The following is a 16,374-nucleotide window of genomic DNA, read 5'->3' on the forward strand; positions in this document are numbered from 1 at the left end:
GCCCTGGCTCGCACTGGCCCGACAGTGTGGCTAATGATGCTTTGGACTGGCCCGCCCATTCTCCAGACCTGAATCCAATTGAGCACATCTGGGAAATAATGTCTCGCTCCATACGCCAACGCCATGCTGCACCTCAGACTGTCCAGGAGTTGCCGGATGCTTTAGTCCAGGTCTGGAAAGAGATTCTTCAGGAGACCATCCGCCACCTCAACAGGAGCATCCCCACGTGTTATAGGGAGTTCATACAAGCACGTGATCACAAAGAGGCCGGCTGTAATCACTCTTAATTTCTCAATATATTTGCAAAAGATGTGAATATGGATTATTAATTTATCAGACATTTTTGCATGAATGAATACCTTCCTGGTGAGTGACCATTACTGTTATAATGGTTCTCAATGCTGCTTTGTTTACACTCTTTGTGCGTTGGAAGTTCGGTTTTTCTTTGAGGAACGAGAAAACAGATAACTGTCATGTCCTCTTGTTCAGGCTTTTATCCATTTGGTGTGTTCACACACAGCTTTTTGGTCCAGATTTGATCCAACACGAGGCGACAACACTGTTGGGTTTGGTTGGTGCTAGTTGTTTGGCATCGGCTTGGTGTGTGTCTGCTCTTTACAGTGAAAAACTGCCTCTAAACGCCTGCTTCATTGCCTGAGGACTGTGTAAGTGGGCCAATAACCTGGTTGCTCTGAAAGCTCAGTATTTTTTTCACCCACACAGTCGACCTCCGCAAACTGCAGTCATTTAGGAAGATGGATGAGTGATCCTAGTCACTGGCCTGCTTGGCTATTAAAGACCTAATGGAGCACAAACCGGACACAAATAAGCCGTCAGTGCGAAAAGGCCACAATCTTTCTCTGTCTGGTGTGTCATGATAAAATGCTCCTATTCATTATGGCTGCTTACTCCGTTGTTCCCGAAGCCTGTGTGTGGTTTGTATTGGCTCTTGTGTTTTGTTGGTAATTGTAGGGGTAATGATGTTTATTGGGAAGGAGAGCGCAGACAGATGAGAGATCATTGACTGTTCTGAATAAACAGACTGGAGGAAGAGCACACTTGAACGCACTGATTGTTGGATGTGCGTCACTCTTTTGTCAGTGGACTCCATCAGTGAGTGTATATATCATGGTGCTGCAGTGGCGGAAATAAGTATTGAACTTGTCATGTTTTTTCAAGGAAATAATATTTCTAAAGGAGCTGTTGACATGAAATTAAACTAGATTTTGGTAAAAGCCCAAACCATACAAACAATATGTATTGAAAGGTATTTAATACTTTATTTAAAGGGCTTTTTTTGGTGATGGCAGCTTAAAGATGCCTCTCATATGGAGAATGAAGTCATATGCATTGCTCGGGTGTGAGTTTTTCAAATCTCTCTATCAAATCTGAATTTTATTTTGTATTCTCTATTGGATTCAAGTCAGGTGATTGGCTAGGCCATTCTACAGCTTGATTTTCTTTCTCTGAATGCATTTAAGAGTTTCCTTCGCTGTGTTTTGGACCATTGACTGAAATGTCCACCCTGGTTTCATCTTCATCCTCCTGCTAATGTAGATGTTGGACTGAAGCAGCTGATATTCATTTACACTGAGGAAGAGCAGAGTGTTGCTGAAGAACTACTGAGAGCTTCCAGTTGCTGTCTGGGCCTTCACTGTCTTTCTACATCTTCCTTTCTTCATGTGTTCAATACTTTACCCTGTGTCATTTTGTTTTATTACACCTAAGTTCATGTGTAAACTAATTAGTTTTGTTTCCTTTGCATAAATGGATTTCTTTGGTCAAAATATCAAGTCACCAGCACATTTACAATACGTGTGGTGGGAAAAACGGTGACGTGTTCAATGTTTGTTTCCCTCACTGTATATGAATGAATCAGGGGTGCTTGCTGCAGGTGATCTATTCCTGGTGTTTTAAAGAGCCTCTTTGTTGCTTATTAACTTTGTCTTAGTTGAGGACTTTATGAGTTTATGTGTATTGTAAGTCATGTCGAGGTGTCGTGTTCATGTGGAAGACACAATTTCTAATTCAGCTATTCTATTGGTATTATTTGATTTCTGTAATATTGTCAAAAAAAGTGAAATTCGATTCTGCAGGATATTTTATGAAGCTCATAAAATGGATTGAGCAGTGTGGTTTTACCTTTTTGTGTTGATGCATTACAACGGCACACTGGGGGAAACATACAGTACATCCAGCTTTTTGTATGCACATTTTGGAATCTCGCATGAATTAGTGGCAAAAAAAAAAAGACATCATGACGTGGAACGAGAGATTCGCATCATCGATGTGCAGTGGACAAATCTGCTGCAGCTGCGGGATGCTATCATGTCAATATGGACCAAAATCTTTGAGAAATATTTCCAGTACCTTGTTAAATCTATGCCATGAAGGATTAAGGCAGTTCTGAAGGCAAATGAAGGGTCAACACGGTACTAGTAAGCTGTACCTAATAAAGTGGCCGTTGAATGTATGCTTTTTTTTTTTTTTTTTTTTTTATCTTTAAACTGGCCATAAGCAAGAACATTTTCTGTGGGCCGCCTATTGATAAATCTTGGTCCATAAGTAAGAAGTAAACGAAGATTGTGGCCATTACAGCTCCAAATGGACCTTTTTGCTACAGTTTTTGTATGTCTGGATTTGTTTTTTTCACATCTGCTCTTTAATTTCAGACTTTCACAGTGCATGCATTATGTCAATCCAGAAAAAAAAGTAGTCAAAAAAAACAAAAAAACAATCCAATTGTTATTATTATACTCTGTTATTATTATTACATATTATACTCTGGTCTGACTAACACAAAGACATTGCTGTGTCTGTTTCTGGTTGTGTTGATTTTATTTTTATATTTTTTATTTTTTTAAACCCAAATTCTTACCAACATGCAATTATTTTGACACCATAAAGCCAGTAAAGTAAAGACTCTAAAATTCCCTAAATCCCAGGTTTAAGCTGTGCTGACTTCTTTTAGACTTTGAGACACAAAGAGGATAATGCTCTCTCTACCTGTGGCTTTGGGTTCACATAGCAGGAATTCAGCAAGTTAGTGGCAGATTTACTCATATATAGACCTCCACATTCACCTCTATCTCTCTCAGCTACGTATTGTGCGTGAGTGCTGCTGATGATATTGTTATAGATGTAATATTTGATAACATTGTTTACATAAACACCTATAATACGTTTTCAATACGATTAAGACAATACTCTGATTAAGAGTCTATCGTGTAAACAGCGATTTTTGATTAATCCGATTCATAATCGAACTAAACAGAAATGGGATTAAGACATGTGGAGTGTGCCGATTGTAGTGGCATTATTGAAGTGCAGTACAGATATGTAAACTCTACAATCAAACTATTACCTTCGTGTAGGACTCTCACCTCATTTTGCGACAGGATAGTCTATACACAGTCAATACATGCCTAAAACTACGCTCTTCCAGCAGTTCATACTCGCATCCAATATCTTGTTTGTCATGAGGGGCATGCATGAAATGTTCCTAAATGAAAGTGAAAGTGCCAAACTGCAGTTAAAGTCAACAAATTAATAATGGAACTCCCGAAATTACATGAAACCCCGGAGGATATGTGGATAGGGCGGTGATGCAATGATGTTAATCGAACCATGTGCCATATCATGTAAAACGGGGTCATGAAAGGAGCAATCAAAAAGCCACTCATGTAAACACCTTAATAATACTATTGTCTTATTCAGATTAAGGCAAATAATTCGATTACTGATGTCCATGTAAACAGTCACTGTGATAGTTTTACACGTTTTTTGAAGTTGTACAGCTCCAGATAACTTGAAACAGCGACTAAAAGTCTCTCCTTCTTCTCTAAAACGAATAGCATTTTTGAGGGTCTGAACATGCTCGAAAACTTAAAAAACTTTACACGCGCCAGAAGTATGTTTAATATGGGTTTCAGAAGTGGCTGTGGCAAAATGACTCGACAGCTTCACCTATGCACGTTTGACGAAGTAGCCACTGAGCTACTTTGAAAATTGCCAGACAAGTCAAACATGCCAAAACCTACAAAAAAGTCTCTTGGGGCGAAATCCCAAACCGAACAGTCGAATATTTTCAACTTCCTTTTCTAAAAAAGGCAGTTTTTGGCATTTCTAGACGTTGTATTTTAACAAACTTCTTTTCAGTATTTTATCTGATCAACACCAAAATTGGGTTTTGTCATCTGAAGGCCTTGGCGATGTTAAATTGCAAAGATCTCGAGTTTTCGCCAAAGGGCGTGTTCATGGCAGCCTCACAAACTTTGATGTTTCGCCACAAAACAGGAAGTTGTTTTAACTCAGGCATGCATTGTCCGATCTGCTGCATATTACACGTTTGATAAGAGTCCTGACCTGAACACATTTACATGCCAATATTCTGTTGCAGTCATGCCAATATATATGCCAATATTCAGTCGCCACCTGCTGGCAACAGAAAAATTACACGTTTTACATTGTTACAAATTTCTTCTACAAATTTTATTAGATCGAATTAATCTTCTGTTAGCTTAATCCAAAGACCTTTGTGATGTTAAATTGTGAAGATCTAGAGTTTTCGCTGAAGGGCATGTCCGTGGCGGACTGACAAATTTCAGTTTATAGCCATAGAGGAGTAAGTACATAACTCAGCCACACAATGAGATCTGCCTGAAAATTCACAAACTAAAAGAGATTCTACATGTCTATATTGAGTCCCAATCATAGCGCCACCTGCTGACAGAAAGACGTTTTCTCAGTTTTATATCTATATATGCAGTATATATCAGTTTAAATTATTATTGTTCGCTGTTCTCTGTCATCCTAAGGCCACCGGGCGACAGTGAGCCCAGGCACCAGCTCCCTTTCATCGCTGCTTGCAGCTTTAATGTTAGTTTGGTTTTTACTTTGTCCTGCAGTATTAAAAATTGTGTAATGTAATGATCTTCAAATGTTTAATAGCAACAACTCTTACTCAAAGATCCTTCCCTAGAGCACACACACTCAGGGGAGATATAAGAACTGGAGCTGTGTCATATATCATTGAGATGACTGGGAAGGACATCAAGAGTATTCCAAACGTGACCCTTCAACTAACTCCACTTTTTCTGTCTGTCTTTTTCTCCGATTATTGTGGCATTCTGCTCAATGCGCTTTTTGCATACGGTAATTGGCCGTGAATCAAAGACTTTAATCAATAATAGAGAACGGCGAGTCATTTTCAATAAAGACTTCCATTACTCCTCTGAGTCAGGCTGTCTGGAGCTTCTCCGGCTTCGTTTCTAAGCTTCGTGATCTGCCTGCCTACACTGATTTTTATTTTTTATCTTTTCAAACAATTTATATGGGTTGAATTAAACAAATAAACAAACTAACTAAATTTAGTAATGTTCAACTTAATTTGTTTGTTTAAATTCAGCCCATTATAATTTGTTTGCATCCACTTACCTTAAAAAAGTAGTAAATCCAATGAAGCATTTTAGTGGCACGGTGGCTTAGTGGTTCTCACTGTCACCTAACAGCAAGAAGATTGCTGGTTCGAGTCCTGGCAGGGCCAGTTGCCATTTCTGTGTGGAGTTTGCATGTTCTCCTCTTATTAGCATGGGTTTCCTCCGAGTGCTTCGGTTTCCCCCCACAGTCCAAACACATGCGCTATACAGTAGATGAATCGAATAAACTAAATAGGCCGTAGTGTATGAGTGCGTGTGTGAATGAGTGTATGGGTGTTTCCCAGTACTGGGTTGCAGCTGGAAGGGCATCCACTGCATAAAACATATGCTAGAATAGTTGGCAGTTCATTCTGCTGTGGCAACCTCTGAAATAGAGACTAAGCTGAAGGAAAATGAATGAATGAAGCATTATATTTCTGTGTAGGGCATTATAGATATGTTCAAGCATTTCTTTCAGACCAACAAGACTTTAGACCTGTTTGAATGTTCAGTTCAGGAGACACAAATTTAGCAGGTCAGCAGCTTTGGACACCTTAATTACATACAAATCTGGCGAGCTGTTTAGCATGTCAGCGGTTTCACACATCATATAGACAGTTGTGTACATTGTATCTAAATGATTTAGACATATTGAACTGCCTACCTAGTCAGCATTTTTAGACATAAATATGCAGTGTAAAAAAAAGAGCCACTCTGTTGACACTGTTTTTACTACCACATTTTGTCCATTAGATACAATTAAAGTGAAAATTATCTGCCCTCTTGTGATTCTTTTTTTCTTTTCTTTTTTAAATATTTCCCAAAATATGCTTAACAGAGCAAGGAATTTTTCACAGTATTTCCTGTAATATATATATATATATATATATATATATATATATATATATATATATATATATATATATATATATATATATATATTTTTTTTTTTTTTTAATTATTATTATTTTTTTTTCTGGAGAAAGTCATGTTTGTTTTATTTTGGCTTGATTAAAAGCCATATATATATATATATATATATATATATATATATATATATATATATATATATATATATATATATATATATATATATATATATATATATATATATTTTTTTTTTTTTTTTTTATTGTCAGTGTTATTATTAGCCCTCTTAAGCAATATTTTTTTTGCAATTTTCTACAGAACAAACCATCGTTATACAATGATTTGCCTTAGTAACCTAGTAAAGCCTTTAAATGTTACTTTAAGCTGAATACTAGTATCTTGAAAAATATCTAGTCAAATAGAATGTACTGTCATCATGGCAAAGATAAAATAATTTAGAAATGAGTTATTAAAACTATTATGTTTAGAAATGTGTTGAAAGAAAATCATCTTTCCATTAAGCAGAAATTGGGGGAAATATACAGGGGGCTAATAATTCAGGAGGGCTAATAACTCTGACTTCAACTGTAGATAGCATAGCATTTGGCCAATTCTGTTTTCGCATATTGCTTAAAAAAACTATTTCAACTTTTGCTGCCTACATAGCATTTCTGAGCATCATACGTACTGTAGTTCTGTGCAAGGATTCAGTTTGGACCTGGTGAACTGCCTACCTACAGTAGATAGTCTTTTTAGACATCATAGGCACATTTGAACACTCGATCCTCTTGATTTAAACCTAGTGAGCTGCCTACCTGTACAGCTACATTTGGAAGTCATAGTCACATATGAACATTTGTTTTAAAAACTGGGTTGCTTGGATATAATTAATGAGACTTCTGAATTAGATATATTTGAAGTCAGTTATCAGCCCCCCCTGTATGTTTTTTCCTTGATTTCTGTTTAACGGAAAGAAGATTTTTTTTAACCCATTTCTAAACATAATAGTTTGAATAACTCATTTCTTATAACTGATTTATTTTATCTTTGCCATGATGACAGTAAATAATAAGATTTCACTGATATTCAGCTTAAAGTGGCATTTAAAGATTAATTAGGCAAGTTAGGGCAAATTGTATAATGATGATTTGTTCTGTATACTATTAAAAAACAAATGTTGCGTAAAGGGGCTAATAATATTGATCTTAATTTTTTTTTTTTTTTTTAAATAAAAACTGTTTTTATTCTAGCCGTTATAAAACAATTAAGACTTTTTCCCAGAAGAAAAAATATTATCAGACATACTGTGAAAATTTCCTTGCTCTGTTTAACATCATTTGGAAATATTTGTTTGGGCTAATAATTTTGACTTCAACTCTCTTCAACAACTCAACAACTCTCTTCAACTCTCTCTCTCTCTCTCTCTCTCTCTCTCTCTCTCTCTCTCTCTCTCTCTCTCTCTCTCTCTCTCTCTCTCTCTCTCTCTCTCTCTCTCTCTCTCTCTCTCTCTCTCTCTCTCTCTCTCTCTCTCTCTCTCTCTCTCTCTCTATATATATATATATATATATACAGTTGAAGTCAAAATTATTAGCCCCCGTTTATTTATTTTACAAAGTTTCTGTTTAATGAAAATATTTTTTCCTTCTCATTTCTAATAACTGATTTATTTTATCTTTGTCATGATGACAGTAAATGATATTTAACTAGATGTTTTTCAAGACACTTTTATACAGCTTAAAGTGACATTTAAATGCTTAACTAGGTTAATTAGGTTAACTAAGCAGGTTATGGTAATTAGGAAAAGCATTGTACAATGATGGTTTGTTCTGTAGACTATCGAAAAAATATATAGCTCAAAGGGGCTAATCATTTTGAGCTTAAAATGGTGAATAAAAAATTAAAAACTGCTTTTATTCTTGCCGAAATAAAACAAATAAGACTTTCTCCAGAAGAAAAAAATATTATCAGACATACTGTGAACATGTCATTGCTCTGTTAAACATCATTTAGGAAATTTTTAAAAAAGAAAAAAATTTAAAGGGAGGCTAATAATTCTGACTTCTGACAGTATATCCATGCCATATATTCAATGGCCAGAAAGTGATAAAAAAATTTGTACAAATTGTATTTGTGCTGCAGTAAGTCCAAAGACTGTTGTGTACATCAAGATTTTATATAAAATTCACTTTAATGTGTGATATAACTAAAAAGTAGCCATATACAAATATTTTCTAAATTTAAATGAGTAGTGGCTTGGACCTGAAAACAGTATTTTGTACATCACCGATACGTCACGACTTAACAAGTGGATAGTAAAACTTATGGATTAAAAGTAATTAAACTGCACATTATTTTACTGTAAAATTTGTCTATTTTTATGTAGTTTCTCTATAAAAAATTGATGATCTAAAATGATTAAACTGCAAATTGTAATTTTACTGCAAAGTAGTATTTTTTTGTGTTAATTAGTCTTTTTAAATGTTAAATCCATCCATCTATTGTGCAAAGCATTATTCATTCATTTTCTTTCAGTTTAGTCCCTTTATTCATCAGGGGTTGCCACAGCGGAATAGACCACCAACTTATCCAGCATATGTTTTACATAGCAGATGCCCTTACAGCTGCAACCCAGTACTAGGAAACACCCATACACACTCATTCACACACATAAACCACGGCCAATTAAGTTTATTCAATTCATCTATACTGCATTTCTTTGGACTGTAGGGAAAACCAAACCACCCGGATGAAATCCACGCCAACACAGGGAGAACATGCAAACTTTACACAGAAATGCCAACTGAGCCAGCCAGGACTCAGACCAGGGACCTTCTTATCGTGAGGCGATTGTTCTACCCACTGAGCCACCAGTGCATTATTTTTAAAATGTATTTCCTGCATCATATGCACATTGAAACATTAAAACCATTCAATTTGAACGAGAGCCTCTCCTGTGAGAGCAGCGTAATGTTGTTCTATGAATTCCAAAAATGCTGTCTAGGTCGGAAGCTCACTATGTTTTGGTACACAGCCGCTCTCTTTCTCGCCCTCAATACATTGTTTTTCTTCCATCTGACTTTCTCCCTCCATCACTCTTTCATCTCCTGCGGCAGCACACTTTCTCTCTCGTTTTCACTCGTCACCGGATTAGTCAAAGGTCATTTTCCCAGCTGACTGATCTTGGCACGACGGAGCGTTCACACCTCAGCGGTCCCGTTCTCTGCCAAAACCCAAATGCACGCACAAGTGTCACACTAATGAAGATGGAACGTGGGCCTAGCGCCATGAAGTAAATGTGTGTGTCACAAGCTAAACGTGTGTGTGTGTGTGTGTGTGTTTGTTTTTCCCCCCACAGGCTTGTTAGAGAGAGCCGTCTCCTGCCTGCTATCTTTCAAGTCATTGAGGTAAGTGCGCTTCATTCGTTTATTGCCTTGGGTTTTTCGGCTCTGATTTTGCTAACCAATGAGATTACCAGAAAATGAACAACTTGATGGAAATCAGAAAGCACTATGTTGGAGAAATTGAATGTTTGTTTTTGGTGGTGGTGGAATTTTACCAATTTTCTAGCCCAAAGATCTAAGAATTCTTAAATCTATAAGCATTTTCTAGTATAAAAATATTGTTTTCTCTGTAAAAAATGCTGGGTTCCACACCATACCTTCAAATCGATTAAGTTAATGCAATTGTTTAACAAATTTAAGTTGATTGAAAACAAAAACAATTAAAGCCCTGGTCAGATTACACAATTTCAAAATGTTTTGAAATATTAATATGGATTGAATATTTAAATATATATAAATATAATTATTTATTTATTTTACAGTTCAGTTTTTATGTAATTTATTCTTGTAAACGCATAGCAGAATTTATCTATCTTTATCTAAGATTGATCTAATCTTTAATAATTCTAAAATAATTCTAATATTGCTAATTTCCTAATATTATGTCACAAACGGCCCTTTTTAAGTTTCCTAATCTTCAAAATAACAGTATTTGAAGCAGATTTTGAATCACACCCTACACAAATCAAATAAGTACATCAAAAAGGATTTAAAGCAGTGTATTGGATGGTAAATAAGTCAAAAAGTCTTCTTGCTGTACAAAAAATAAGGAATCTTCATTTTTAAGTGAAGTAATTCTTTAACAGGTTTTTTATTCTTTATAGTTTTGCCATTTAAACAGTGTGTTTGTGTGTGTGTATGTTTGTGCATAGCAGTCAGACCTTTCTCACTGAGCATGTTCTACCTTCACCGTATCCATTGAGTTATTATGTAAATGAGGCGGCAGGGTCTGACCTATCAGAGTGCAATGTGTAATTGGCTTGCAGAGTTAATGGAGTGTGGATGTGAGGCCTTTTCAACAGCAGGTTACATTCTCATTAGAGTCAACACTACATCTACTGTTAATAGTCAACAGCACACACACACACAGCAGGCCACAGTGGAAGGCACATATTTGAAAAGCTGAGCAAAAAAAGTGCTTTAGATTCTTTTTGAGAGTTATACGCCACAGTTTTTAAAGGTTTTATTTTGGATAACTGGTCATTTTTTGAGGTGCACAGCAGCAATCCAGAGCTGACAGATTTCTAACAAGTGTCCCATGATTGACAAAAATGTCAACAGATATCATTAGAAAAGTTTTCCCATCACTTAGCGTTAGTTATGGTTTAACTAACGTGAAATTATAATCAGCAATATATGTTTTTTTTTACAGCATATGTTAACCTTTGTTATCGAATAAATGCAATTAACTAAGAGCATTTGCTAGTTAGAATAAAATAACTGTTAATAAGTGTGCAAACAAATATGTACAAATAATAGTATTTACAAAAATAAACGTCAACTAGTTGTCGTTTTTATTATACATTATATATATATATATATATATATATATATATATATATATTTACACATTTATCTAACTAAATAAATAGATTATTGATGGGCTTTAAATGATAACTTATAAGTTGGTTGACGTTATAAATGTGTGCGATTTTAGTCTGTAAATGAGTTACATTTAAATTTGTTTTTTTTCTCTGTAGAGAAAGCATCTCACACAATTTAAAGGGCGGATGTTATGGATTGAAGAAGCCTTGTGTTAAATGAGATGTAGACTCTTGCACTTAAGCGATACCTTTGAAAGGCCATGCTTTATTGAGAATCCTCACAGCTAAAGGTCAATGTTAGTCAAGATGCACAGCTGAGCGCCTGCATCTCCTTTAGCTTACAGTACAGCACAGCCTTCACTCACTTATTGCTTTTACACAATGCTTTTTTTCTTACATGCATAAATACATACTGTGTATACATACAATGTTCAATTTTACAAACAACATCTTTAAAGGGGGTGCTTTTGAGTGCCAGAGTGGAAGCACATTTTTTTTAATAATGTAAATATGTTTTATTTATTTTATTTCACTAAGAGGCATCAATTATGTATTAATTGTGAATTAAGTCCTGACTCCCAGTTCTCCTTTAAAACAGTCTATTTGCATGAACTGCAATGAAGGCTTGTTTAGACTACCCTCATTGTTTTCTGGGCTTGATGATGTCACAAAGTCAGTCAAATCACGCTTATGAACTTTGAATGGTTGGAGGGTGGGGTGGATGGCGATTGCTGTTGATTCCAGTTGAGTTGTTTGTTGGTATTTATCTTCAGGAAAACACTGAAGGCATATATCATGTTATCAAAACGATCTAATGTGGCAATATGATCATAACTATACTGTGTATTTACACAGTGACCATATTCATCTACATAAACACACAAAAACAACACTAACATTATAGCAGACACTGTAAAAAGCTCGTTCCCACCCACTAGACTTTTCTGACAGGGTATTCGAGTGTCATCAAGTGACAGAATGTAGTGGGACTGCTGTTCATTAGTTATTGTTAGAGATTATAGAAAGCAAAATTTTGCGTTTTTTATTTTAGGTTTTTTTTTTTGGTAAAACATGCATGATGGTAAAACACCAACGCTGTTATGAACGTATTAAAACATGTGCTTATTTGTTGTAAAACAAATTTGTTGTAATAATAACAAAAATATTAATTTGTGCACCTTCTTCTGTGTGCAGCCATTCTGCCGTTGTGGCTGGTGTATTCTGGGAAATATAACTTTAGCTTTTGGTTTTGAGTGTGATCCTGAAATATCTGTTTGAAGGGCTATCTAGCTCTTCCCCTTAGCTCAGGGGTGTCCAAACTCGGTCCTGGAGGTCTGGTGTCCTGCTGAGTTTAACTCCAACTTGCTTTAACACACTTGCCAGGAAGTTTCTAGTATACCTAGTAAGAGTTTAGGGGTGTTTGATTAGGGTTTCAGCTAAACTCTCCAGGAAACCGGCCCTCCAGGACTGAGGCCCCGTTTACACTAGTGCGTTTTAGTTTTAAAACGGCGTTTTAGAATGAAAACGATCCACGTCCACACTCGCGTTTTATCCAGCGTTTCTGAAATGCTCTCTGTCCACACCAAAACGCTGAAAACGCACATCACGTGACCACACAGACACTCTCAGGCAAGCGCTGCAGCCCATCTACCCAGATGAGAGCTGTGCTAGTCGGACTTCTCATCAAGCATCTCCCGCTGGATCTAATCTCACTATAATTATTAAACGGGATATTTCATTCATCTTGTTGTCTTTATCTAACGACATATTCCCTGACTTTGGTCATTGGAATCTATTAATTTTTCTCAGGTAACGTGTTTTGGCTGAGCGCAAAGATAAGTTAATGATTAATGTAACCACGTACATTCTGTATATTGACTGATTGCTTGCCTTTATTTCCTATAATGTATACACTTATTGTATGTTATACTTTTATAATGGCCATTATCGATTATTAAAACTGATATTCAGCAAAAGAGAGGGTGTGTTTTGTATTTTCACTGAAATTGAAAGGAGGCAGTTGTTATCGGCTCCGTTTAGTTATAAATATCCACACAGTGAAGATGACGCTCATGCAGCACGACGCCTCAACATTTCTGCTGTCTAAGTTGCTAATATTAAAATGAAAATAGGCAGTTCCTTAAATCATGTTTACATTTTATTGTTGAGAAAGTGAAGCAACGTAGCCAGGGTGATGTGAATGAAGTTATAAAGTACACTGTTCCCTTTGAAGATTTACCTGTTTCCTCGGTATAGTCTGTTTTCCATATCAAACTGAGAAGAAGAGATGCAGCCTTGATCAAACTTGCGATGTCTGAACTTACAAGGAGAGAATGCAGGACTGAACTGTGTGTGGGCTACTTAATATTGAGGAAAAACCCCAATCAGAGAAGCGAATGTCTGCAGCCCCGCCTCCGTTTTCAGATGTCTCCGTTTTTGCTCATCCACACTGAGACGGAGCAGCAGCGTTTCAGAATGAAAACGGCCTCTCCACCGTTTTCGGTGCTCGAGAACTCCGGCGTAGTGTGGACGGTTGGCGTAACTGTAGCAAAACTTATGCGTTTTCAAACTAAAACGCATTAGTGTAAACGGTTCCTGAGTTTGCACACCCCTGCCTTAGCCCTACGCCTTCAAGATAAAGAGAACTGGGACACTGGTAAAGAGAAGGGCTAAGGGGTAAAATTGGGATTGGGCTTATATTTCTGCATCTTATCTGACGGTAGACATTGATTTAGGAGGACATTTTTCTTGCGCACTTGAACCACATGCGTACCTGCCAACACTCCCGTTTTTCCTGGGAGTCTTCCGTATTTCAGACCCACCTCCCATTTTTTTTCGAGTCTCTCGGAAAACCCTCTCCCCCACCCCCACCCCTTCAGTTCGTGAAAACCAACAAAACCCACGAATCCCCCCGCCAGTCTCCCGGATTTCCAGAGACAATTGTTGGCAGGTATGACCACATCTGACAGAAGTATAACAGCTTTAACACTTATCTTTTAAAATCAAAGTTGTGCCTCAAAAAACACTCCGTAAGCCACTCAAAACGGTTTTGTCAACCATTTTTGGATCAAGATTTAATTACTAGTTAATTTTAATTACGGAAGTTCTATGCTTCCTACCGGAAGACAGCAGTGCTTAATTCGTAAATTGCGAGATCCAGCATGTTACCAGAGGAGGGAGAGATGTCGCAGATGAAGTTGAAAAGCGGTGGTGTGGTGTGAGGAGGGGGATTGGTAAATTGAGGTGCAGGATCCAGCTTGTTCCAGCACAAATTGAGCCCTGCTGGTCGCTATGGCGCCCTCCATGCAGCAAAGAAGAAAAAGTTCCATAATAAAAGATTCAGATTCTGCTTAATGTAGACTTTAGTTATTTAAAAATTTGAAAGCATTAATAACTTAAAATTGAAAAAAATACCAAATACAAACCACCTATTCTGTTTAAAAATCTGAGCAGTTTCTCTACCTCAGTTGAAAATTCGAAACATGACATTTTGACCCATCGGAAGCAAAGATTGTACTTTTTTTATTTTATCAATTAAGCTAATCACCCGTTTCTGAATCTATTTTCAGAAGCCAGACTGAGCTTGTTTTAAGAGTGCAGCCCCTGAGTCTCGGTTTAATTCAGATGTGGTCATTCATCCTCATGAGCCCCGAGAGGACATGAAAGGAAGCTGGCAGAGGACTCTAATGAACTAGAGATCGCTAATGAACCAGCAGAGAGAGAAGGGTTCGTCTGACTTCTTTGGCCATCTCAGCAAACTACCGAGCCATAAGAGACGTTCGCTGCAGTCTCACATCCCCCTTTAATCCCAATCCCTCAATACCGCTGCCCTTCCAGCTCACAATCTGCCCTCCGCACTGAGCTTTGGGCCTGTTTGCTGGAACAAGCTAAAGGATTACCGCTTACTGAACATTTGAATTGTGTTAATGTGCTGAGGCAAATCTTCTCGCTGTATCCCCAAATCCCAAAGCACCTTATTGGTCGAAACTTTCAACAACGTAAAAAAAAAAAGAGAGACTAATACTGATGACAAAGGCTGAGTTGTTTAACGTTTATCCAGCTCATTCAGCTCTACTGAGATTAGGCTAGGAATCAGTTTGCAGTTAAACAGCTCATGTGTCGACCGGAGAAATACATTATCGGACAAAAGTTATAAATATTTATATTTAAATATATTTTTATATTACCAAATCTACGTTTTTAAAAATATAAAAGTAAAATGTAAAAATAGCATTATTGTCAAATTGAAATTACTTATATGTTAGTAGATTTTAATAAAGCAATAAACCCCAAGAAGTCGTGGTTTACAGTTTATTTAGAACTGCTATGAGGTGTAGTTAGGACTAGACAGAAATAATACTTAGGTTTAGGTATTAGTACTTAAGTTAGGTATTAGTAGTGAAGTTAAATCCCCTGTAAGCAGCTATGTAAGAACAGCTTCACTAGCTCTAGTTTACTCACAGGATGTTTTTTTTTTTTACCCTCAAGCTAATTGTCCACTTAAGTTGAATTATTTGAACTTGTGCGGCAGACACAATTAGGGTTGAATTTTGCATGTTCATGGCAAATGTGTCTAATTTTTTGTGTAATTTGCTTCACCCAGAAGAAATTTGCTCATTTATGTATTTTTAAGTTGACTTTGTATGTAATGTACTCCTTAAATTTTTTTTATAATTTTTTTGTGTAAATATAAGAAATTATAAATTTATTGTAAATTGACTGTAAATAACGGCTTCATGGGGCTTGTTGCTTTTATAAAGCAGTTATTTTATAGACATAGCTTGGCTTCAAAAAACAATGCAATTAAAGAGCCCCTATAGGCTGATTTCACACGGCTGCCATTTTTAAAAGCGAAATCGAGGCTGCGTTGGGAAGAAAGTCGGAAATATCGTTGGGAGTTACATTGGAACATTGTGTACTTGGCTGTGTATGTTATCAGCGAAGAGAAATTGACACAAATGTATTCTTCCACCGCCTTCCAAGTGACCCGAAGGTCCGTTCTGAATGAATGGTTAAAATAAAAAGAGATATCAGAGCTCATTTTCAGCTAAGTTAAGGGAAATGGCACTAGTTAGCTAACGTTTTCTTTCCCAAACACACATTTTAGATGCTATTTATCAAACTCAAGTTAATGAACTGATTCTTTCACTTTATTAGACTCATCAAGATACTTAATTAAAAGAAAAAACGTAAATATCCTGC

At 36.5% G+C, this 16,374-nt stretch overlaps 1 protein-coding gene across 5 annotated transcripts in view; it reads left to right on the plus strand.

Moving 5' to 3' along the window:
- Nucleotides 1-16,374, plus strand: part of ulk4 (unc-51 like kinase 4) — a 278,515-nt gene that overhangs the window by 156,390 nt on the left and 105,751 nt on the right. For all 5 annotated transcript variants that reach the window (XM_068214079.2, XM_073925751.1, XM_068214078.2 and 2 more), the window contains one exon: nt 9,643-9,691. In XM_068214079.2, coding sequence (XP_068070180.2) covers nt 9,643-9,691 — 49 coding nt within the window. The remainder of the gene's footprint in view (nt 1-9,642; nt 9,692-16,374) is intronic.

The sequence above is a fragment of the Danio rerio genome, chromosome 16 (genome assembly GCF_049306965.1).
Source record: "Danio rerio strain Tuebingen ecotype United States chromosome 16, GRCz12tu, whole genome shotgun sequence".
Lineage (NCBI taxonomy): Eukaryota > Metazoa > Chordata > Actinopteri > Cypriniformes > Danionidae > Danio > Danio rerio.